Below are 24,236 nucleotides of genomic sequence, written 5' to 3'. Positions count from 1 at the left end.
TTGAGCTTTAGTCTATTTTTTGTATTTTAAAATATGAAATATATTGCGATAAAACTTAAAAAAAAAATTAATCCTTTAAAGGATTGTCCTCAGTTTGTCTTTAAGTCAGTGTTCTGTGGTTTTTAAGAAGCTACATGAAATATTTTAAAATCATCACTGAATATAATGTATAATCTAAATTATTTGCATTATTTTGCTAGACAGTATTTTTGAGCAATTCCAGTTATTTCCTCACTCCTAAAATACTTTTAATTGATCGGAGACTTGTTATTTATATATTACCAATCATAAGTATTACATTTATTTATGACAAGAAACTGCAGTTCCTTAAATAGTATCCACTGAGTTCTAGACACTTTGCTCAGTAACTGTGTTTTATTGCAATGTGGATGCTTTCAGAACATACTGATTAGATTATAAATCAAATTACATCCTCTAAACAGGTGGTTCTGCTTGAGAAAAACAACAAAAACATCTGCAGTGACATAAAGAACAAAAAAGTAAAAATGTCATAATAAACTGACAAACAGCAGTCCGATTGTCCCTTTTTTGTCGGTCTTTATTTTCCTGCTGCTGTTGTACATTTTTCATACAGTAGTGAACTTGTATATGTAATTCACAAATTTGTACAAGTAATGCAGACATTTTACCTAAAACAAAAAAACCAAATGAAATAAACAAACAGCTACAGTCATGTTAATAGAAATGCATTTTTCACTCTTTCACACTGAAACAACTGATTTACTTAAAAAAGAAAAAAGAAGAATAAAAAGAGCCTCTATTACATCAATGAAGCCACCATTATCACATGTCACTGCAGGGTGGAACATTTATTGCTTGATAAATAAAGATGTTACATCTTGTGATACCAAAGCTCCTATTCACTACGCTAACTATTAAAACGGAGTTGTACTGTATCAGAGTTATTCTTTACAAGCGTTACTCCATCAAACAAAAGGAAGCTGTAATAGAAAAAACAAACAAACAAACAAAAAACTGCCGCCACGACATCCACATCGGAGAAAATGTTGTGTGAGGTTAGAGGACTTTAAAGGTACTTTTTGTAAAAAAAGAAAAAGAAACAAAAAGTGTAATGCAAACGTTCACCACCAGGAGGTGGTGTTTCACCAGGAAGCACAGTTATCCGCCCCAAACAGCGCCACCTTCTTCTGTGTAAGTTTAAAATGATATCTGATCAGACCTCTAGCTTATCTAAAGTTTCTGTTCGCTTTATAAAAACACTACACAGTCTTTTAGCTACCAAACGAGCCAGGTCAGTGTGACAGAGAGGACACTATACTGACTCACTGCTCCACCTTGTGGTCCAAAGTGGTATTACAGGAGTACAGCTCAGCCTTGCTTTAGCTGACATCTCTGCCACAAAATACAAAGATGTTGATTTCCATCCGTCTGTGTATCCAGATCACGGTTGTGGGGTCTGCAGTCTAAGGAGACCTTCCTCTTCCAGCCACTTAATCCAGCAGACAGTCCTGAAACACCTCGCTAAAGGAGGAAGCTGAACTACCTAAACTGACTCCTCCTACCCTGAGCTAATCGCCCTCTCTCTAATGGAGATCCCAGAAATCCACAGGAGGAAACTCCTTTTTTCATTGCTGCTTATACCCTTGAAATCATTCTTCTGGTCAGATATACAACAATTCACGCTCACAGTAACCCAACACGCTCGTCTTTGGACTTGGAAATCATCTTCACACAACGGGCTGTTTTTACAAAAAGCACCTTTAAGCGGTTTGAAGCAGGTCAGTCGCTGTGAATCAAAGCTTCACTTTCTACAGTAGAAGAAAATGTAGAATCAGTTTCTTTTTTCACACACTTCACCATTAAGCTGGGAAGTGAAACGAGGAACTTGGATCAGAACGTTAGACATCTGAACAACGGTAAATTGTACAGATCTGCTGATTGGGCTTTTTCCCCCCTCACTTCCCTCCTGATTCTGACATCTGCTGATTGAAAAGACAGCACAAGTAATCAAACTGGTTACCTTTATGTGTACAGCTGGTTAATGCTGGGAGAAAACTGGTTACATCTGGTAAACCCAAACAGTGGATTTTACAGGAAGAATGTAGTTTAACTGTGACTCACACGAACAGTTAGCAGGTCATTCAAAGAAGTGAAACGGGTTTAAGCACAACAGCATGAAATCATCAGTGCTGATCATGACGTCACTGCTGAACACAAAGAGAGAATCTTATTGGGATTCTTCAGGTTATAATAATTTGATTCTGCCTTTTATTGCCGCTCTTTCCTCCTCTCTGCCAAGGAAACAAAAATCTTCATTAGAAAAATAACTGATCTGTTTTTCGCCTCTTTCAGATCTCCATCACACTCCTTTTTTTCCTCAAGCTCAAGACTGGCGTCACACAACAGTATCGGCCACTGACACTGTTAAACTGCATTTTGTTTGCCATATGACCCGTGTTCTCCTTGAGGAGCTGTAAATCGTCCTGCTGGATCATGAATTTCATTTCACTTCTACTAAAAATATGGGCATTTTTAAAAGGATGACTGGGTCAGGTTTTATTCTTATAGTTTTGACCAGTAAACCAACTCAACTGAAGCCACGCTGCTTCTTTAAGGGTTTATGTTTTGGGAGGAGGAGGAGGGAGGTTTATAGCTTCATTTGATGCTTTTTGCATCAGTGTTAATTTGGTGGAAACGCTCGTCTGTAAATATGTTAGAATCTAAGTGATTTTGATAATAAACCAAAATACAGACCATGAGCTGTGAATCTGATCGTCTGTTTCTCATACGTCACAATTTAAAAAAAAAAAAAAATACTGGAAAGTTTTTTTATTATTGCAAAATATTAAATGTGTGCACGCCGGCGAATCATTATTCTGGTTTTTCCACGTACAAATTGTGGAAACCACATCACATGTTTCTAGTTTCAGCCTCTGAAATGCAGAACTTGGTGCTTTTCTCCATTTTAACTCACAGAGAGCTGAAAGTCTTTGGGTTTTGGGAAGTATGGAAGACAAAAAAAGACTTCTGAGGATTCTGCTTGAGACTTTTTTTGACAAATAATAATCACATAATGCGATTAATTTATCTAAAAAGTCTGAAAACGCTCCCATCACTGTCTGTCCTACTGGATTTAACTGAATGTGGCGACAAAAAGTTTGGATTATATTTTGCCGTCCGTCGTCCAAAATATTTTGTCTAACCTTGATGTTAGTTTCTAACTCGACTGCTCGCATTTCCTGTTTGTACCACAGGTTGAAATGATGGTCAAAACTATGAAAATAAAGCCCGAGTTGGACCAAATTGTCTTTGTATTGTAGATTATCTTTACAAATGTTGATTTTTTTATCCTGAACATGAGCACTGACTTTATGCCAATCAGCGAGTGACTGTTTAAAACTGAAGTTTAGTTCTGATCAGTGTTACTCAGGCCTCACTGCTGGGGGGGCATGTTGTCCATGTTGTCCACCGTCTTGATGATGACAATCTGCTCCAGCGTCTGTGCGGGCGAAGGCGGCGGCCGCAGCTGCTCCACCAGCGCGTGCAGCGTGTCCGAGTTGATGGTCTGCTCCTGATCGGCGTCGAAGGTCACCTGCTCTGTGGTGGTGAGAGGGGTGTGCGTGGGCTCCGCCTTGAAGTCCTGGATGATGGCGGCGGCGTCCGTGATGCTGTCAGCGGTCACGCTGGCGGTGGTTGCAGCAGAGTCAGTGGTGGCGACGTCGGAGGCAGCCGCGGCGGGGTCGGTGGCTTTGGGGTTGGGAGTGGCCGGTTCAGGGTTGGCCGGCTCGCCCTCGGGGATGGAGCCCAAACCTTTGTTCTCCTGGGAGAGCTTGCTCTGGACGAAGGCCACGGGATGGCTGGTGGACAGCAGGACCACTGCTCAAACACACAAAACCCAGTCAGACAGCCAGAAGACAACATGGAAACAACACAGTTTTACTGCCTGTTCTTTAAAAGGCCCCCAAGCAGAATTGGGAGCTTTGCTGTTGTGCCTTTAAGGCAGCAGCAGCACTGCACACTTGTTAAAGGCAGATCCAACACTCCCATGTTAAGCCTGATTTATAGTCCTGGCTCACAACACTGTTTGACTTTGAGCTTGTGCTCTGGTGTGTCTGTTTTACTTTGCCATCACCAGTGGACTGGGCTTTGAGTTAATAAATCTGGAACACCCACTTAAAAAAAAAAAAAATCAATCAATCAATAATACTATTCCATTCTCACTGGGATCACAGCTCGACCTCAAACTCTCCACTGACTCTACATACTGAAGTCTGCCACGTTGGTTTAAAGATGGAGAATAACCCCACATATCTGAAGCGTACAGGCACAGAGATGTAAAATCTCCAGAAACTGGCGCCTTTAATGTGTTGACTTGGTCAGCAACCCCCGCCCCCCAAAAAAGACACTGAATTCACTTCCTCTATTAGGCACTTCCTCTGTTGCCAGAGAGGAAGTTTCTGCTGCTGGTCTAAGTGGTGCCTCTGCAGGTAGCCTGCACACTGCAGACAATGGGATGCTTACATGCTGCAGCATCCTGCTTTATTGCACAGGCCATGGAAACTTCAAAAAGCTAATGTGAACCAGGATACTGATGCACATGTAAACACAGAGATGGGCTTCCAGCCTCAGGGCTGAATCACGCAGTGACACTGAGGGGTGGTTTTTCTGACTGAAGCTGCAAAAAGATCAACACGTCCCAAAACACTTTCAGGTTCTTATTCAATTAAACTTTAACAGCACTTTAAGACACGGTGGATTTTAATAAACAGGCTGACAGCTCACCGGCTCGGGCTCTCTCCTTGTGTTGCCGCACTTCGTCGGCGTGAGCTTTGTCCTGGTGTTTGATCATGTTCTTCACGCTGGCAAATCTGTTTCCACAGAGCAGGCACTGCACGCCGCTGTTCCCCTCTGCAAACACCACGAGAACACATTTAAATACTGCAGCCAATCGGTTTCTGGCTCTCTGTTTATACCCTGATTGGTCAGAAACTGTGTGGAGCTGAGAGCTTGCTCTTTATAACTCACTTCATTATCTCTTCCACACCCGTTTGAGGCACATTTTTAAAATAGTTTCATTATGTCAATAAAGCACATTTTAGGTTATGAGCTCTCCTGAAAGACAGCCGCAGTTAGCAGTAGGATCCTGGTGTGATACTGCTGACTTTCAGTCCCATCTAACCACTCTTTAAATGTTTGGCGTAACAAACAAAGCTTTAAACTCACCTGGGTGAAGTCGCCGCATGTGTTTCTTCAGTTCAGATGATGTGACAAATTTGGCGTCGCATTTAGGCTGCGAACATTTGTACGGAGTCTCGCCTGAAACGCACAGAAATACAGAAAAATGCCTGTAAAGTCTATTTGCCCAGTGCGGCAGGAAACCAGAGCAGCGCATCCTTTCATTTGCACATCTCTCACCAGTGTGTTTACGTGTGTGGGCAATGAGAGAGGAAGACACAGAGAAGGACATGCCACACAGGTCGCACTGGTACGGTTTCTCCCCAGTGTGTCGTCGCTTGTGGTACGTCAGCGTGCTGGACTGAGCGAACGCCTGGCCGCAGATGTCACAGACGTACGGTTTCTCCCCGCTGTGCAGTCTGTGGGAAACGTGTTAAAATTTAACTTTATTTATAGAACAACAGCCTAGAAAAGCGCTATATAAATCCAATCCATTATTATTATTATTAAATAACCACCTACACACGTGTGCCACCCAGCAACCACATTTTTCTTCAGTGGCCCTCAGACCAGCAGAACTGTTACTATAGAAACTACTGGGTAGTTTAACCTACAATAGGTTAATGTTATTAGTTCTGCCACTCGTAAACACCCTCGTGTGTGCGAGAGCAAAATAAAGATCTTTAACTAGCTCCTCTGTGGAAGCAGAGCAGCAGCTGAATCGTTACGTCAGTCATATGTAATAAAAGGTGGGTTGCATGCAGATACGCAAGCTCTTGGCCCTCCTGGCCTCAGCTCCTTCCACACTGACGTACCTGATGTGTATTTTATAATTGGACGAGGTAGCAAACTTGAAGCCGCAGCGCTCACAGGTGTACGGCTTCTCCTCGCCGTGGTGCATTCGGCGGTGAGCGACCAGCTGGCACTTCTGAGCGAAACACTTGTCACAATCGGCACAATTGAACGGCTTCTCGCCTGCAACAGAGAAACAAGGAGGACGCTTGTTATACGTGTGTTACATTATCACTGCCAGCTGATGGGTTAAAAGGTTTTCCACTTATCTGGTGACAGACACCGGTCTTCACATCCACGTTGCACATACTTTCATTTTAACTCAAAGGTTTGCTGAGTGATACGATGCATTTCTGTTCCAAACTTAAACTCATGCTTGTGCTCAACATCCTATGTTTGTCTTCCTGCTTCCGGAGCTTGTTTTTGCAGCTCAGGAAGCAGAAAGTATGGGACAGCTCTGTGACACAGAGGGAGGATTCTGCTGCAGAGGATGTGCAAACGTCTTACGCATTTAAATGTCACAGAAAAGCACCGGAGCGCCAGTTTGACACGTTTAATACGTGTAAGAAACTTTTCTTCTGTTTATCAAGCTGATTTCAACCAAAGTTTTCACTGAAATGATGAATAAAACCAGCACACAGGCATCCACACTCGAAGTCAGGTGACAGGAAATTACAGAGAATTGATTAGAAACAATGCAGTAGGGTTACAGACTGTATATAAATGATGGAAGAAGTCCTGTTTTTAAAACAATAAACATGACTCTGTTGGAAGTAAGACTACAAAGTAGCATCTGAGCCCAGAAACTCATCAGGAGATGTTTCGACTGTAAAGGCCTGAACAGTTCAAAAGTTTTTTTCTTTTAATGGTATCTGAAAGCAGTGACTGAGGTTTTGTTTTATTTTGCAAAGAAACAAACAAAACCAAAACAAAAAACCTTTAGCTGATTAGGGGTTAAAGTTAATGAGATTCAAATCAAAGTAACCGAAGTTTGATTCTGACTAAGAACCTTGCAGGTGGATTTTCCTGTCTTTACACACTTAATTATAAATGAAAAGGTGTGTAGCAGCCTCACATCTTCACAAACCCAGTAACAAAAACACGTGACACTCAGTGCTGAGCTCACCTGTGTGTATGCGCAGGTGTGTTTTCAGCTGCGTGGCCTGCCTGAAGGTTTTGGAGCAGAAGATGCAGGCGAACGGCTTCAGCCCCTTGTGGATCTTCTCGTGGCGGCGCAGGCTGCTCACGTCTTTAAACAGTTTGTTGCACTCTGTGCACGACAGCGACATCTCGCCCAGAGCCAGCGCATCCATCTCCCCGATCTCGCCCTCTTCCACTCCCTCCCCCGCCTCCTCCTCCTCTGTGCCTCCGCCAATGCTGTCATCCCCCGCCTCCTCCTCCTCCTCCTCATCGGTCTGTCCCCTGTTTCGGCCCCTGCCTCTCCCGCGGCCTCTCCCTCTCCCGCGGCCTCGCCCTCTCCTCCCCTCTCCGGTGCTCAGCCTCGGCCTCTTCATCCCAGGCTCCTCCTCATCTTCTTCCCCCTGTGAGGGGCTCCAGTCTGCTGAGGTGTCTCCAAAGTCCTTCACGCTCGTATCAGAGTCATCCAAATAGAGTTCTTGACTTTTTAAGCTCCCTCTTCCTCTTCCTCTTCCTCTCCCCCTGCCCCTGCCCCTGCCTCTCCCTCGTCCTCTCCCTCTGTAGCTGTAGATTTTGGGCATGCCGTCAGCCGAGCTGCTCGCCTCCATCTGCTCGTCGCCAAAACTTTTAGGCTTTCTACCTCTCTTCCTGCCCCCTACTCTCCCGGTGCTCCTTGGTGTGCTTGGGGTGTACTCTTCATCGTCTTCCACAAACATATCTCTGCCCTCATCATCCTGCTCTCTGCTGCCCTTACCTTCCTCGTGCCATTCCCCCGCAACAGAGACTATGGATAGTGGGACTGGGGAGGTGGGGCTGCTTGGGGAGGCGGGGCTGGGAGGCGAGAGACCCGTCTCTTTATCTGCCTCCGACTGTGACGTTTCGCCGAGCTCAGACCAGTGAGGGAACTCCTCCAGATATTTCGTGGCCTCGGCCATTCCTAAGAAGATGGCAGCTCGCCGTACGGCCGCTTGTCGGGTGCTGGAACCAGAAAGAAAAACATTTTACTCAAAGTACCAACTCAAAATTCAGTTCACAAGTGTCCCACGCCTATGACCTTTTCATAATCTAACATCATGTGGACTGACTGCAGCATTAACCAATGAAATCACGCTAAAAACATATCCTTAGAAACTAAAGTGGCTGCTTGTGCAGTATGTCACTAAAATGTTGGAGAAGTTGATCACTCCAGAGAATAATCGGTGGGCAACTCCAGGCCTCAAGGGCCGGTGTCCTGCAGGTTTTAGATCTCACTCAGGGTCAACACCCCTGAGTCAAATGATTAGTTCATTATCAGAGCTCTAAAGAACCTTAAGACATGTTGAGGAGGTCATTTAAATCAGCTGCAGGACACCGGCCCTCCAGGCCTGGAGTTGTCCCCCCCCCCCCGTTGTACATAAACCTAAAACACTCGCCTTGTAAGTTATTGCTTGTTGTTGTTATGGAAACAGCACCACCCAACAGAGCTAGCCAAACGTCAGGTATGAATACCTTAAAGGGGCGTCCGCAGAACAAGTATCTAACAGTGCCATGGCAACCAGTGACCACAAAAAGTCAGTCTGGAGTGAAAAATTGGTCAATTTAGAGGCAACTGGTTGAAACAATAACTGATGAGAGTGAGTACGGACACCTGACATGGGACAAGGCGATAATGCAGCAGAGTGCTACTCAGCAACGAGAGCCTGAAACAGCAACAAACTGATGACGAACGGATCGCTTCCTGTGCGGATGCCCCTCACTGGAGTCCACTTATCACCAACATCATCAAACAACTGGCTCAAGGCAAAACTCAAACTCAGTGCTGCGCTTAATCAAGCAGTCTGCCTGTACAAGCAGGTGAGCTAACGTTAGCTAACACATATGGTCAAAAGGAGTGACTGCAGGAAAAAACTACAGTCAACATTAGCAGACAACATTAACCAAACTAAGATCTCTGCTCAAATGACCAAACTGCAAACGTCTCACTTAGCAAAACTCTCCTAGCTAACAAAGCAACATCCTGTCTTGAAGAAGCTACTTTCAGTCCTTGTTTCAAAAGAGATCTCCACAGCGTGTAGCACCACACGTTTGATTTTGCAGACCTTTCATAAATAGTTTTTTGTGTCCTCCTGAGATCTTTGGCTTGTTGGCGAACAGGTAAGCCACCATACTACGAAGCCGCCATCTTGATTTGCAGCGATGAAGAAGCCTTTAACGCCACAAAACAACCAAGAACTTATTCACGCAGCTAGCAGGCTAACTGTATCTTGTGTGCCAACTTTAACCCTGTACTGTCTGAAAAACTATTTAGCTACCTTTCTTAATTAAAAAAAACAAAAGCTTAATGAGCTAATGTGAACCACAACAACAACTAATAATAAGCACATTTTAGCCATCAGTAAATCACGTAGAGGCACAAAGCAAAGATGTCTCACTAACATTTACTTTCCATAACGTGTATGTATCTGACGTTGGCTTCATCACATCCAAGTCTACTTTGCTGTCATTCTGTTCATATGTTGTACACTCAGGTTGTTGGGTATACAGATGTAGAACTGTACAGGATGACCCTGCGTAAATGCTATCCGTGTTTTGGCTGATGCTGGCTTCTAAACCCTCACGCTTACCTGCTGAGGTTCATGTGTCCCGTGTAGACGAACTCCAGGAGCTTCTCCAGCGAGTACCGGCTGACCTTGTCGGGGTCCAAAGTCGTGATCTCTTCCCCCTTTTCAGCATGGGAGGAGAAATACTCACTGAACGCAGCGAGGATGTTACGGTGAGCCCTGAACTCCACGTCCTTCACCATTATGGTGATGTCACACAGAAAGTCCATCTCCCGCTGCTGGTGCAGGCGCTGCAGGAGCAGCTTCCCATGGTTGAAGACATGCGCCATCACTGCTGCTGGAAAACAGGCGAGGGCATCCTCATCACTAACGCATTAGCAACGGGAAAATACAACTTTGCATGAAGGGAGACGTTTCTCCTGCTCCAGGAGCGATGTAAACAAATTACTGCAGCTACAACACTTTTATCCAGAGTTTTTTCCCCACACAGTCCACCAAAAATAGCTTTAACCGAGTCCAAGGAAAATAACCTGTTTTTATATAATATAACAGATTTTTTCAAAAACTAACTTTGGTCATCGAGGCATTTTTACTAAATGATTATAAACACTCAAAATGGACTAAACTTGTGGAGTCAACCATGAAAAGCCCAATTATTTTATAGCTTTACATGAAGCGAGCCTTGGTACGGTGGGTGTGGCTTCTGTGTCTTAAATACCCATCAAACAGGCCAAAGTGGGGAAAAAGCTGTTGCTTGTAAATGCAATCAATGTTGTTTGAATTATTAGACCTTAGAGCAGGGGTGGGCAACTCCAGGCCTCGAGGGCCGGTGTCCTGCAGGTTTCAGATGTGTTCTTGATCAAACACAGCTGATTCAAACGGCTAAATTACCTCCTCAACATGTCTTGAAGTTCTCCAGAGGCCTGGTAATGAACTAATCATTTGATTCAGGTGTGTTGACACAGGGTGAGATCTAAAACCTGCAGGACACCGGCACTTGAGGCCTGGCGTTGCCTACCCCTGCCTTAGAGATTGACTGAATAGTATTTACTACCTGTTTGAGGCCTTGAATTATTCTCATACACCTGAGAACATCAAGGGACGACTTCAATAAGGCTAGATGTTATATTAGCTCATCCATTCGTAACATACAGGAAAAAAAAAAAGCTAGAATCCCCCCCCCCCGCCCCACACACACACTTCTAATAATATCACATTTATGCTCACTGGGGAAAGAAAAAAGCTTTCAGTCTTCAAAAACATCAGATCCTTCTACTCCAGAGGACATAGGTTTTTCCAGCACTGATGACACCAGCGTATTCTACGCTAGATTCGACACAGCGAACACCATGAGACCGGACAGTGTGCGCACCGCGGATGACGTCAGTGCGCACACTGTGTTTGAGGAGGATGTGCGGAAGTGCTTCAGGAAGGTGAACGCACGCGAAGCTACTGGTCCGGACGGGATTCCCGGCCGCGTCCTCAAGTCATGCGCGGCTCAGCTGGCTGGAGTGTTCACACACATCTTCAACCTTTCCCTCTCTCTGTCTGTAGTCCCAGCCTGCTTCAAAGTGGCCACCATTGTCCCTGTACCCAAATCCTCCACCATCTCCTCATTAAACGACTGCCGACCTGTAGCCCTGACCCCCATCGTGAGCAAATGCTTCGAGAAGCTGGTCAGGGACTTCATCTGCTCTGCACTACCCGACTCACTGGACCCTCTACAGTTCGCATACCGCCACAACAGGTCCACTGATGATGCCATAGCCCACACTACATACTGCCCTGTCACACCTGGAGAAGAGAGACACGTATGTGAGAATGCTGTTTGTAGATTACAGCTCAGCATTCAATACCATCGTTCCCTCGAAGCTGGACAGGAAACTGCAGGATCTAGGACTGAGCAGCTCCCTCTGCAGCTGGATCCTTAGCTTCCTGTCTGACAGACGCCAAGTGGTCAGACTGGGCAGCATCACCTCATCCCCCGTCACACTGAACACTGGTGCTCCACAGGGGTGTGTACTGAGCCCTCTCCTGTACTCACTCTACACCTACGACTGCACGGCCACTAACAACTCCAACATCATTGTGAAGTTTGCGGACGACACTACAGTGGTGGGTCTTATCACCAACGGTGATGAGACGGCTTACAGGGAGGAGGTCAGCGCCCTGACCCACTGGTGTCAAGACGACCATCTCACCCTCAACGTCGCAAAGACAAAGGAGTTGATAGTGGACTTCCGGAGGTGCAGAGAAGTACACACCCCCATCACCATCAACGGCGCTGCTGTGGAGAGAGTGAGCAGCTTCCGCTTCCTTGGAGTACATCTGGCTGAGGATCTTACGTGGTCAGTACACACAAACAAAACAGTGAAGAAGGCGCAGCAGCGCCTCTTCTTTCTCAGGAGACTGAAAAGATTCGGCATGAGCCCCCGCATCCTCAGGACCTTCTATCACTGTGCCATTGAGAGCATCCTCACTGGATGCATCACCACCTGGTATGGCAACAGCACCGCCTACAACTGTAAAGCTCTCCAGCGAGTAGTGCGGTGCTCTGAACGGATAATTGGAGGTGAGCTTCCCTCCCTCCAAGACATCTACAGGAAGCGGTGCCTGAGGAAAGCGGGGAGGATCATCAAGGACTCCAGTCACCCCAGCCATAAACTGTTCAGACTGCTTCCATCAGGAAGGAGGTTCTGCAGCATCCGGTCCCGTACCAGCAGACTGAGAGACAGCTTCTTCCATCAGGCCATCAGACTGCTGAACACGTCATAGACACCTCAGCTTCACTACTGGAACTTCAACATTATGCACGCCATACTGTATATAAATGCCACTTGTTTTGCACATGTCAACTACCAACCTTTATTTTATTATTTACTCTATTTACTTTGTAATAAAAAAAAAAAAAAAAAAAAAAAAAAATTATATATATATATATATATATATATATATATATATATATATATATATATATATATATATATATATATATATATTACACGCCTTTGGAACAGAGGATCGCAAGTTCGATTCCTGCCTGGGGCGTCTGTATCCAGTAAGGGTCCTAAGGCTAGACCCCCTATGCTAAGCAAGCCTACCGCAGACATGAGCGAGACAGATAAATATGAAGGCATGCCGGCTCGGACGTCGCCCGGATCAACAAGGTCCGCGTCAGGTGTTGAGGAACCAGGGCACCCTGACGAAAAGTGGGCTACTGGAACAAGAAGGCATCGGTGGGCAAGGGCTCAGAGAAGAGCTCGAGAGGATGTGGAGGGTGAAGGTAACGGTGGTCCCCGTGGTAATCGGAGCACTAGGTGCGGTGACTCCCAAGCTAGGCGAGTGGCTCCAGCAGATCCTGGGAATAACATCGGAGATCTCTGTCCAGAAGAGCGCAGTCCTGGGAACAGCTAAGATACTGCGCAGGACCCTCAAGCTCCCAGGCCTCTGGTAGAGGACCCGAGCTTGAAGGATAAACCGCCCGCAGGGGCGTGCTGGGTGTTGTGTTATATATATATATGTATATATGTATATATATATATATATATATATATATATATATATATATATATATATATATATATATATACATACATACATATATATACATACATACACACACACACACACACACACACACACACACACACACACACACACATATACGCGCACACACACACACACACAAACACACACACACACACACGTAGTATTCACATTCAGTAATATGCATACACTCTTATATTGTACATACATTTATTCATATAACTCTCAGATTTAGCCGTTCTTATATTTTGCTTGTTCTTATGTTATTGTACTTTGCACACCTCTGTTGCTTGTGAAGCTCGCACAAGAATTTCACTCACATGTACTGTACCAGTGTACCTGCACATGTGATGTGACAATAAAAGTGATTTGATTTGAAAACTGATGGATTGCAGATAAACCTGAGGTTACCTCACTAACTGAATCCAGCTTCATATGACAGACATCTGCTACCAGAGCCACAGGTGTGACTTTGACACCACAAGATTTATTTCAACAATTTTACACACTAGCTCCTCTGATCAGTAATAATCAGCACTGTTCTTGAGATAAATCAGACTAACCAAATTCTACCTGAGAGTTTCTTTTATATAAAGAACATGTCTACATTGTAACAAAAAAGCGGTCTCCTTGGCTGAACTGGAGAAAATTAATCAGTGTTTTTTAGATTACAGTAATGTCCTGTTTACTGGCTTAGATAAATCTGAGCTATACAACAACAACAAAAATGAATAATTAAATAAAAAAACAAAAACCGATGATCAGACAATTAACGAGTTCTATTAAGCAAGTTCTTTCTATTTTATACTCTTTACAGAAGCTCCCAGTAGACTTTGATTCATTTTAATGTTAAATTTCAATTATATAGCAATGTATTTATTCCTAGTTTTTTTGTGTACAGTATTTTGTGACCGCTTGTCTGTGAAAAGCACTTTTATAAATAAGCTTTAATTTAATATCTCCCTGTGTGAGGCCTTGAATTACTCTAAAACGACTAAAGACACCACAAAGAGCCACAAACACCCCATAAACGTAATAAACCTTCCCTGCAGGTTTATATTAATGACTCACCTGCTGGAAATCCAGTGTAATGTTTCTAATATTTTTAATAATTGCACAAAATTTAAATCATATCACAAAAAACGTCAATGCACATAAAAACACAGATTTCTCGTGGATTTCTAAAACTTGATAACAGAGTGAAAACTTACTGTGAGTAGTGTGTCAGAGCTGCTGAAGAGTCACAGCTTCGCCTCCTCTTTGCTCTCGGTTTGTAGATTTCTCTCCTGTTAATGACAAAGAGTGTGAGAACGAACCGCGGTGCATATTAATTGTCTAATTAACAGCTCAAAATCCAAACGCGGACTTGTGGACGTCTAACATAAATATTAAAAGCTTGCGAACAGGTATAATGATCTGAATCTACAGCCTTGGCAGGTAAGATGAAGAAGCAGTTTTGGAAAATAAAAGCTCCCGCCCGCTTCCTGAGCAGGCCTCGGGCTGTGGCTAAGGCTAACAGCGGTGTCGCCGTTGGGTTCAATTTACTCCTGCTCGCCGTTTAGGTCTCTTCGCAGACTTATCTGCACTTTGGGTGTAGTAGAAGCCTCCAAACAGGAGAGCAAGGCCCACGGGTGTTTAACCACAGCGGATCATTCACGAAGCAGAAGCTAACTGTTTTCGTAGTGGTAAAAAGCGCGCAAAACATTGTGCTCTTATTTCGAAGGTTTGTACCGGCGGTGCCGACGTAAGCGGCCACAAAAAGCTGCACATGCTTATTTTAGCGACAGCTAATGCACATACGTCTCGAGCTGTAATAAACAAATTGCGTAAATGCGCGATTTTACGCCACAACAAAGTAAATAAAAGCAGAAAAGTACCTTCTAATATCCGCGATCTTCAGCCATAATCCACGTGACATCGAAGTTCTCGCGAGACGACAATATTGCTCAAAGAGAAACTGGGTTCGGTCAAGATAGACACCGTCGCTCCCTGACAAAGGACGACAGTTGGGGAGGGTTACTATCGTTAATACGGAATTACAGTAATAGCAAAAAATAAAAGAATTCATTTCATTTATATTTAACCCTTTAATCTATAGAATACGAAATATACACATACGAAGCCAATAAAAAAATGTTGCCTAGAAAATAAGAAAATAATTTTAAGCGACACTGATTTTGAAATGTTCAAAAGTGCTGTTGTTGGCTGATATTTATAAATAGCATAGCTGTGTTACCAAGTAGACTGTATCTGTAGGCTATGTATCTGTCAACAGTCATGCACATGTATTTTTATATTTCATATTATATCATTACTATTATGTCGTAGTAATAGCAATAATAATATGCACTGATAATATATAATAATATATTCGACTTTTTCCTGCTTTACTTACAACATGAGCAAGACATTATTTTGTGTGCAGCCTATTTATGACTCAACTATATGTACATTCAAGCGTAAAACATCGTTTTTATGATGTTTTCATTTTGGATTTTAAATATAAGTTCAGATGTGTACAGCCCAAAGAGGGAAACATTTTAATCTAAACAGTCGACCAAGGAACACACGAGGAAATAGCCATAAATAAATAACAGTAATTCAAACTCATTAAATACTGAACAAAAACTTTATTAAATGGAAAAAGTGAAGACACCAACGTCTGACTAACTTTAGATTTTTTCATATAAAATACGTCTAAAATAATTTATGTTTCTATAATGGACTTCCACTATATCTACTAGATATAGTGGAAGTTTTTAAGTTCAGACACTGTGTGACTGATTTAAGTGTTCGTCAGAGAGATGTCCTGTGGAAAGAAACTGCACAGATGTCTGCTTGTTTTGGTGTACAGTGCTCTGTAGCGCCTACCGGAGGGAAGAGCTGGAACAGGTTGTTTCCAGGTTGTGATGGGTCTGCAGTGATGTTGTCTGCTAGTTTCTTTGCTCTGGCTTTGTACAAATTGTGAATCGAGGGTAAGTCGGGAGCAATGGTTCTTCTGCAGTCCTGACTGTCTGTTGTTGTCTGCTCTTTTTCTGTTTACTGGCTGATCCAAACCGTACGCCGATGGATGAGCAGAGAACAGACTGGATTATTGCAGAGTAGAACTGGATCAACATCTCCTGAGCTGCAGCAGGAAGTGAATCCTCTCCTTTTGATGATAGTGTCCATACTGGTGGCCGCTTCAGGTTGCTATCTGGAAACTTAACAATTTTGACAGATGGGTCTTCTAAGGTGTCATCATTTGTGTAGAGGGAGAAGAGTTATTGCAGCGTAACTAAGGGAATCCTTCCTCATGCTGCTGGGAGATTCCCATGATGCACTGGGTGTTTCTCCTTCAGTCACCTTTCTTGCTATGTGTTAACAGACCTCTCTGCAGTGAATCATACTTGTTATTAATCTCTGTCTCTCTTCCACAGCATGTCTTTTGTCCTGTCTTCCTTCTCTCACCCCAACTGGTCGCAGCAGATGGCCCCGCCCCTCCCTGAGCCTGGTCCTGCTCCAGGTTTCTTCCTGTTAAAAGTGATTTTTTCCTTCCCACTATCACCAAAGCGATTGCTCGTAGGGGGTCATATGATTGTTGGGGTTTTCTCGGTTTTCTTTGTATTATTGTAGGGCCTTTACAATATAAAGCATTTTAAAGGCAACTCTTGTTGTGATTTGTTGCTATAGAAATAACAACGAATTAAACTGAATAGAAGAGACGAGGAGGGAGGACACAGTCCTGAAATGTGATTCTCCCCAGTCTCACCTGCTGCTTCCTGTCATTCAGAAAGTTTGTGATCCACTGACAGACGGAGGCTGGGACAATGAGCTGAGTGAGTTTGGAGCGGAGGACTCCAGGACATGTAACAGTGCAGTCGAGGTGTTGCAGTGTTGAGGTGCACTCTATGTTGACACCATCATCCACTGAACTATTTGACCAGTAGGTAAACTAAAGGAGTGGAGCAGGGGACATGTGATGTCTTGCAGGTAGGTCAACATCAATCTCTCAAAGGATTTCATGACTACAGACGTGAGGGGCACAGGCCTGTAGTCATTAACCCAGTGATAGAGGGTTCCTTGGGGACTGGGATAATTGTGGATCGTTTGAAACAGCAGGGGACTTCACACAGCTCCAGGGATCTGTCGAAGATCAGTGTGAAGATGGGAGGCAGCTGATCAGCACAGCCTGGTAACATCATGATCTTCTGTCTCCTGAAGAGTTGCCTCACATCTTTTTCACAGAAAGTGGGGTGTGGGTGGGTGTGGACTTGGCTATGTCTTGTGGCTGGAGAGGCTGAAGGGTGTGAAATAATAAGAGTAATAAATAAAAACAATATGATATTTGGTTTTATACAAGTGTTTGGCGCTATTTAGTGTTTGGCTTGCACTCACGTTTATTCAAGAAATCTGTCATTTCAGAAATCTTTGACTGAATTTATAGTTTAGGAAATAATCAAACTGATGTTTAGCTACAGTCTTACTTCAGATTTCCTCTTAATCACATTTGGAGGCCATAATAATGTGCAGGAAAATAATAAACTGTATGCAACAGTGTGCAGCTCAGGCACTAAAACACTGTTTTGCACTCATCATGCATCATGCATGGAGTGAAGGAGCTGATTATTCCAGAGAAAAACACCTTCAGCCCCACATTCAGCCCAACAGGCTGCTGTGAGCTGTTATCCTGCTTGGGTAATTATGGCACATTATCCTGCTCACGTGTGATATTCTTCTTGCTTTTAGCCATAATTAGACTCATTCATCTGCAGCAGAAGATTTGTTCTGTAGCTTCACAGGAGAAAACTGCTGCTCTTGGGATCACTTCAGAAAAAAAGAAGAAGAAGATTAAAACAATATCCTGCAGGTGTGTTTATTGTTTTTGTTGACAGCTAATTAAAAATTCTAGCCTGAAGCAATATGTCCCAAACTGGCAAATGTGGACTGTATTAAATGTGGAGAAGTGTTTTCCCCACGAGTCTGACCTCAAACATGATTGTTTTTGGCAGCAAATATTTTCAGATAGATTTTCAAATGATCTTTTTATGTGTGTGGGTTGTTCAGCAGCAGCTAAAGCTAAAGATCCATATCGTTACACATCTCTAATGCGCAATAACTTTGTGTATAAACCTCACAGAGCAACAGCTGAGGCAGACACATGTAGTAAAATACAAATATTAAATGCGTTCATTTAAATGACATCAGAGGACAGTGAATAAATATTTTTAAAGTTAAACCATGGCTCCGATTCCTGATGTTCATGCACAGAAAAAAGGAAATAGAGGAAGTTTGGATTATATTTTATATTTTTATTGATAATAACAAAGCTACAGTAGCACTTCCGACCTTTCTGCACTGCATTAAAATGCCTCCACACCAGGGGGCGCTGCAGGCTCAACTACAGTAGGGTGAAAGGAGTTTGCAAGCTCCTTTGACTACGATGACCTGGATGACTGAGAACCTTCACAGACATACAGTAGGGTGATTTGAACTCAAAACATTATTTATTTATTTACGTATTTATTAATTTATGTATTTATTGTGACAACAATAATAAAGCTTATACAAATGGATTTAATATAAATGCAGTAGTCATGTAGTTAAGAAAGAAAGACAGAAACATTGTTTTATGGTCTTGATGTTTTCGTACTGGCGACAGTTACACCCATAAACCGTTTGAAAGCACCATTCGATGAAGACATTTTATAGCAATACAGCTGAGTTTTACTGCATTATTATTTACCGCTTGCTGGCACACAAACTTCCTCTCATGGCTGTCCACATGAGGCCACATCATGGTTAGTGATGAAAGTTCATTACAAGAATATGTGGCCCTTAAATGTGCCAAAAAGCGGACTCTGTAAAAACACGATGTCTGAGCAATAAAAAAGAAAAAGTTTTTTTTTAATGTTTATGAAAACGCCTAAAAATCTTTCCATTCAAAGACGGAGAGGTGGATCGATGCTTCCTCGGATGTTTTTCTATACAGGAAGATAAATATATCAAAGATGGTGCACACTTTGAAACAGGGCTCACATCCTGTTTCTTTGTATTTTCTTCACTTCGTTGTAAAACACATGCAGTGGATATAATGCATCGCTCTGTTTCTTTAACCGCTTATCCACCTTTCGATCATAGAGAGAGCTGGAGCCTTTCCCAGCTGTCACACCCCGGACAGGTCACCAGTCCATCGTGCACTCACACCCACACTCACGGTTTAGAAACATTTAACCTGGCACGCATGTCTCCGGATTGAGGGAGGAAGTCCGGAGAGAATCCATGCAGGGACAGGCAGAAAATGCAAACCATGCAGAAAGGCCCCGGCTCGCCAGGATGTTCCAAAGAAAAACCTCGCTGTGAGAGGACAGTGTTAACCTCTGCACCCTGTGCACTGATATAATGCACCACATCTAAAGCACTGTCAGTGATTGCTCTTTCTTTACGCTATCAGAAATGTGCATCTTTTAAAATGTAAAAAATAATTCAGACTGACACATCAAAAAGCTATTTTCCTTTTATTTTAGTCCAAAATGGGTGAGGGATAGAAGCGAGGGCTGAGGTTGTCACACACTTAAATGCCAAACCTATAAAACATCCACTTTCAGTAACGACACACTCAATCATTCAACTCGTAAAAAAGAGAGAAAATAAAATTGTTCCTCAGTTAGCTTCTAAATATTCAGTCAAGGACTTTTTACGGGGCGACCGTGGCTCAGGGGGTTGGGAAGCGTATCTGTAACCGGAAGGTCGCCGGTTCGATCCCTGGGCTCTCTGTCCTGGTCGTTGTGTCCTTGGGCAAGACACTTTACCCTACCGCCTACTGGTGTTGGCCAGAGGGGCCAATGGCGCGAAATGGCAGCCTGTCATTCTGTCATTCTGCCCCAGGGCAGCTGTGGCTACAACTGTAGCTTGCCTCCACCAGTGTATGAATGTGGGAGTGAATGAATAGTGGCATTGTAAAGCGCTTTGGGTGCCTTGAAAAGCACTATATAAATCCAATCCATTATTATTAAAAGTTATTTTTGTGTGTACTTTGTCTCTGTACTGCACCACGATGGTCCTGTGTGGTCATTTTTGTTACTCAGCTGGGGCTGCTGGGGCTCAGGAGGTAGAGCGGCTTGTCCACTAATTGGAAGGTCCACTTTATCCCCTGATGCCTGGAAGGTAGATGGTTGAATGAAGCTTACAGTATGAAAGTGCTTTGAGTGCTCAAATAGAGTAGTGTTAAGTACCAGTCCACTTTACCAGCCCATGTTGGAGGGCCTGATGGAACCACTGTATTAAATCAATATCGTAGTAATTTATGCTTAACACATGTCATCTACACATACATGTTAACATTAAGTGTGCGCTAAAGACACGGGTCTGAGTCCACGTACTGTGTCATTCTCCTTTAAGAGCGCAGCCACATTTTTACGCCACACGTTTAATGTAAATGTTGGAGGATTACAGATGAACATTCCTTCCACCTCATGCGGGATCTGCAGGAACGTTCGGCTTCCCTGGAATGTGACATCACCTGCATCGCCCGTACCACCTGCGTCCGTGAGCCGTGGGATCGCTAACATCTGTGATAAGTGATGCTGAAAAAAGACACTGAAGCAGGAAGTTGTTGAATGATAAGCTCTGCAGAGATCTTTCTCTGTCTTGTGTCATTCATGTAAAACAGGACAGACACAATAACAGAAACAGCTTGGTGTAACATTTTATACTTTCTACTACTTTCTTTCTGCAGTTATCTGACAGCTGTTGCCACTTTTTAGTTAAAAAACACATACAGAACACAAACAAACATAAACACATAAAGAACCCACAAACACAAAGATATGAGCTGTACTCTTTTCTTTTTTATCAATTCAACATGCCATCATGCTATTCCAATACAACCCCAACGCAACAATCTTATCAGCTTTCAGTTTTCAGTTGTATTTGTCACATGCAGGTTAGCACACGGTCAGCATTGCAATGAAATGTATTTGACGAGCAGAAGACAGTCACTCAGCAGAATGCTACAGTAGAAAAGAAAATAGTAAAGAGCAAAATATTAATAAAATATAGTAAAAGAAATCTACCGATATACAAGTGTTTGATATCCAGTCAACAACATGTGAAAACTGTAAGCAGACGTGCTGCAGCGGCAGACGACCACAGTGGGTGCCACTCCTGTCAGCTGAGAACAGGAGCTGAGGCTGCAGCTCACACGGGTTCACCAAACGTTCACAACAGAGGGCTGGAAAATGTCTCCTGGACTGATGAGTCTCAAGTTCTGCTGCAAGTCCAGATTTTAGGGTCAGAATTTGGTGCATGAAAGCATGAATCCATCATTTCTTGTATCAGCAGTTCAGACTGTTGGAGGTGTAATGGTGTGGGATTATTTTCTTGGCACTCTTTGGGCCCTTCCTGCATCTTTTTGAGTCTATGGCAAGTTCAGGGACTTCTGAGGGAAAACGATTCCTTTCCTGTCGTAGGAGCTGTGGTGTACAGGCTGTGATCAGCTGAGCTGCGCAGCTGCTTCTGCTCCCTTCCTTGATCATTGTGGATTTAGCCAACTGAATTCAATATGAGCAGAAGTGACACGAGCTGTCACAGCTGCTGCCTGCAGACAGTAGAAAGCTAGTTTAAAGACAGAAATCAGTGAGTGAATGAGCATCATCACATTAAGTTTCATTTGATTTCTGCTTCTACTGAGCATGATCCGCACAGCTGCTCTGCACCAGCCCAACATTACCGTAAACTATATCACAGTACTGCACAGTAACCAGCTTATCCTGCACTAAACTCACCAGTTTTTAATGCAACCTTTGAATACCACAAAGTTAATATACCTGTATTTGTCACGGTCCTGGGTCATTTTGACCCAGCATTTTCAGTTCTTATATTCCTTTGTATTATGGTTTGTATTCTGATCACTTTGTCATGCTTTGTTTATTAGTATTATTCTATGTTTCAGTTATTCTTTGTGAGGGATTAGTTCTTAGGTTGTGTCTCTCGTTTAGTACAAGTTCAGTTCAGTGTCAAGTCTGTGTCTGTTTCTTGTTTCCCATTTTATTGTGAAAGGTTGTGCCTCATCTCAGTGTGTCTAGCGTTGCTCCCCGTGTCTCGTTAGCCTGAACCCTCCCAGCTGTGTCTCCCTCCTGTTTTCCATTCCAATTTTCATCCAATTGGTTCACCCCAGTGCAAAGCTTCATTTGCTCTAGTAGGACACCTACTGGACGTAAAAATATTAGTTGGCATGAATTTGAAGAGTGTGGCATTTTGCACACAGCCTCCAACAAAAGGAGTGTGTAAAATATGTATATTGTAGTGATGGCAGCATACTGTGTATATTTATAGTGGCAGTATGGAAAATGATTATTTGGAAATGCTTAAAATGGAAATGATCATTTACTGTGAGGTGAGGTGTGGTTGGGGTGTGGACAGTAGTTGTGCTTTTGTAACGTTGAGGTGTGGACAGCTACACACTGAGGCTTTGAGCCTCAGTCCTGCCTGTTCACATTTTATTCTGTAAAAACTAGATTTTCACTGCTTTTATAACCTTTAGTGGGGAGAACATAGCTAGGATTTAATGATTTAACAACTCTTTTGAATCCTTTGTCCTCCATAATGCTAAATGGCTGGGAGTCCTCAATCACCATGCTGACCAGGTCTTCATCTATTTGAGATTGTTCTCCTGAGGAAAGACAATAAAGATAAAGCACAAATATAAATATCACACACATCACTTATTGCATTGTATGATATTGTTATATCATTTAGTAACATTACTGCATCCTATATTATCATTGCATTTGATGGCTCACCTGGTCTTGCTCCACAATCGGTGTTCCCCTTATTCTCATGCAAAGCTCTGTAGTGCCTAAGCATGGATGAGGTGTTGTTGTTATATCCCAGCTCCCTGGCACATAGCAAACACTTCACCTTGTACAAAAGTACAGACAGCTTAACATAAATTGTATTGCACCATCAGTATCATGAAAATACATCTTCTGTAGAAATTTACATACCTTGTTGGGAGGAATAAGATCAAAATGTTCCCACACAGGGGAGGACATCCTCCTCTTCTTAGCTGGCTCCATTCTCTCCCGACTTTCTCTCCTCACTCTCATAAACCTCCAAACGGTCTCCAAACTCTCTCTAACCGCAACTCTCCATCAAACACCCACATTTTTGAATGAAGTCTGAGGGGTTTATATCGCTGTCATAGCTCGCGGCAAAGTTCGAACCACTTCCTGAACCAGTCACGTGGTACAGCCGAGTTCTGCATTTTGGGTCCGTCACTCCTGCTTGCCTGCCTGCCACACAGCCAACCATGACAATATTTGCTTTGCAAGACGTTTCACAATATGAACGTTCATGTAAGCAATAGATCGAATGTAAGGAAAACAACAACTCTAAAAAAAGTGGGGATATTAAAATGAATGAGGATATTACATGCAAACTTTACATTTCTAGTTAATCAGACGTCACTGAGCAGTCCTTACCTTTGAATAAAATCTTCTTCCTCTTCCTCTCCTGTCCTTCCTTTCTTACATCATTCTCTATCTCTATTTTGACTTAAATATGAATATGAAAGATAGAAATTGTAAACTCTTCAGTTAAAAAAGGTCCTCGAGATCACCTCGCTAGGTTAGGAAAAGTCATGCATGGGAGATATTACACTTTACAATAGTCACAATAGTCCAGGAGGAGATAGCATCCTGTTTTATGTGTTACTGTTGCCTCCAGTTTATGTTCAAATTAGTTTGATGTCCAGGAGGTGAACAGTGATATGAAACAACTCTCCTCAAATTGATCGTCAGAAAAAGAAAGACTCAAGCAAAGCACACATGCCTAAAAGCTCTACTCAAGTAAACAATAAAGTAATTGACAAAATATTTATGAAAGGCAAAAGGAAAAGAAGAAACTGCTCGTGGTGGAGAATAAACGTCTTTCCAGTAACAAGATACATTCAGGCTGTCTTAGAGATAATGTTCTTCATTTGATGTGAATGTTAATGCAGTTAGAAAATGATAGTTGCCTAGCAGGTGAGTGTCCATTTGGCAAAATCAATTTCCTCAACTGGAGGAATGAATAAGTGATAAT

General features: G+C 43.0%; 1 protein-coding gene across 2 annotated transcripts; it reads right to left on the bottom strand.

The window, feature by feature from the left end:
* Positions 1-538: 538 nt before the first annotated feature.
* mynn (uncharacterized) lies at positions 539-15,175 on the bottom strand. 2 transcript variants are annotated; one of them, XM_014413091.4, is made up of 9 exons: positions 15,050-15,175; positions 14,384-14,458; positions 9,690-9,963; positions 7,076-8,064; positions 5,973-6,132; positions 5,398-5,576; positions 5,206-5,298; positions 4,765-4,890; positions 539-3,858 (listed from the first exon to the last, which is right to left on the bottom strand). In XM_014413091.4, exons 3-9 carry the CDS (start codon positions 9,953-9,955, stop codon positions 3,416-3,418), a joined length of 2,256 nt encoding a protein of 751 aa, XP_014268577.2. In that variant the 5' UTR covers positions 9,956-9,963; positions 14,384-14,458; positions 15,050-15,175; the 3' UTR covers positions 539-3,415. The 2 variants fall into 2 exon arrangements, with proteins under 2 accessions (XP_014268577.2, XP_076744558.1); XM_076888443.1 differs by having other exon boundaries at positions 9,690-9,960.
* Between the last annotated feature and the right edge of the window lie 9,061 nt (positions 15,176-24,236).

The sequence above is a fragment of the Maylandia zebra genome, linkage group LG9 (genome assembly GCF_041146795.1).
Source record: "Maylandia zebra isolate NMK-2024a linkage group LG9, Mzebra_GT3a, whole genome shotgun sequence".
Lineage (NCBI taxonomy): Eukaryota > Metazoa > Chordata > Actinopteri > Cichliformes > Cichlidae > Maylandia > Maylandia zebra.
The sequence above is the reverse complement of the archived record's forward strand: the minus strand, read 5'-3'. Positions and strand labels throughout refer to the sequence as shown.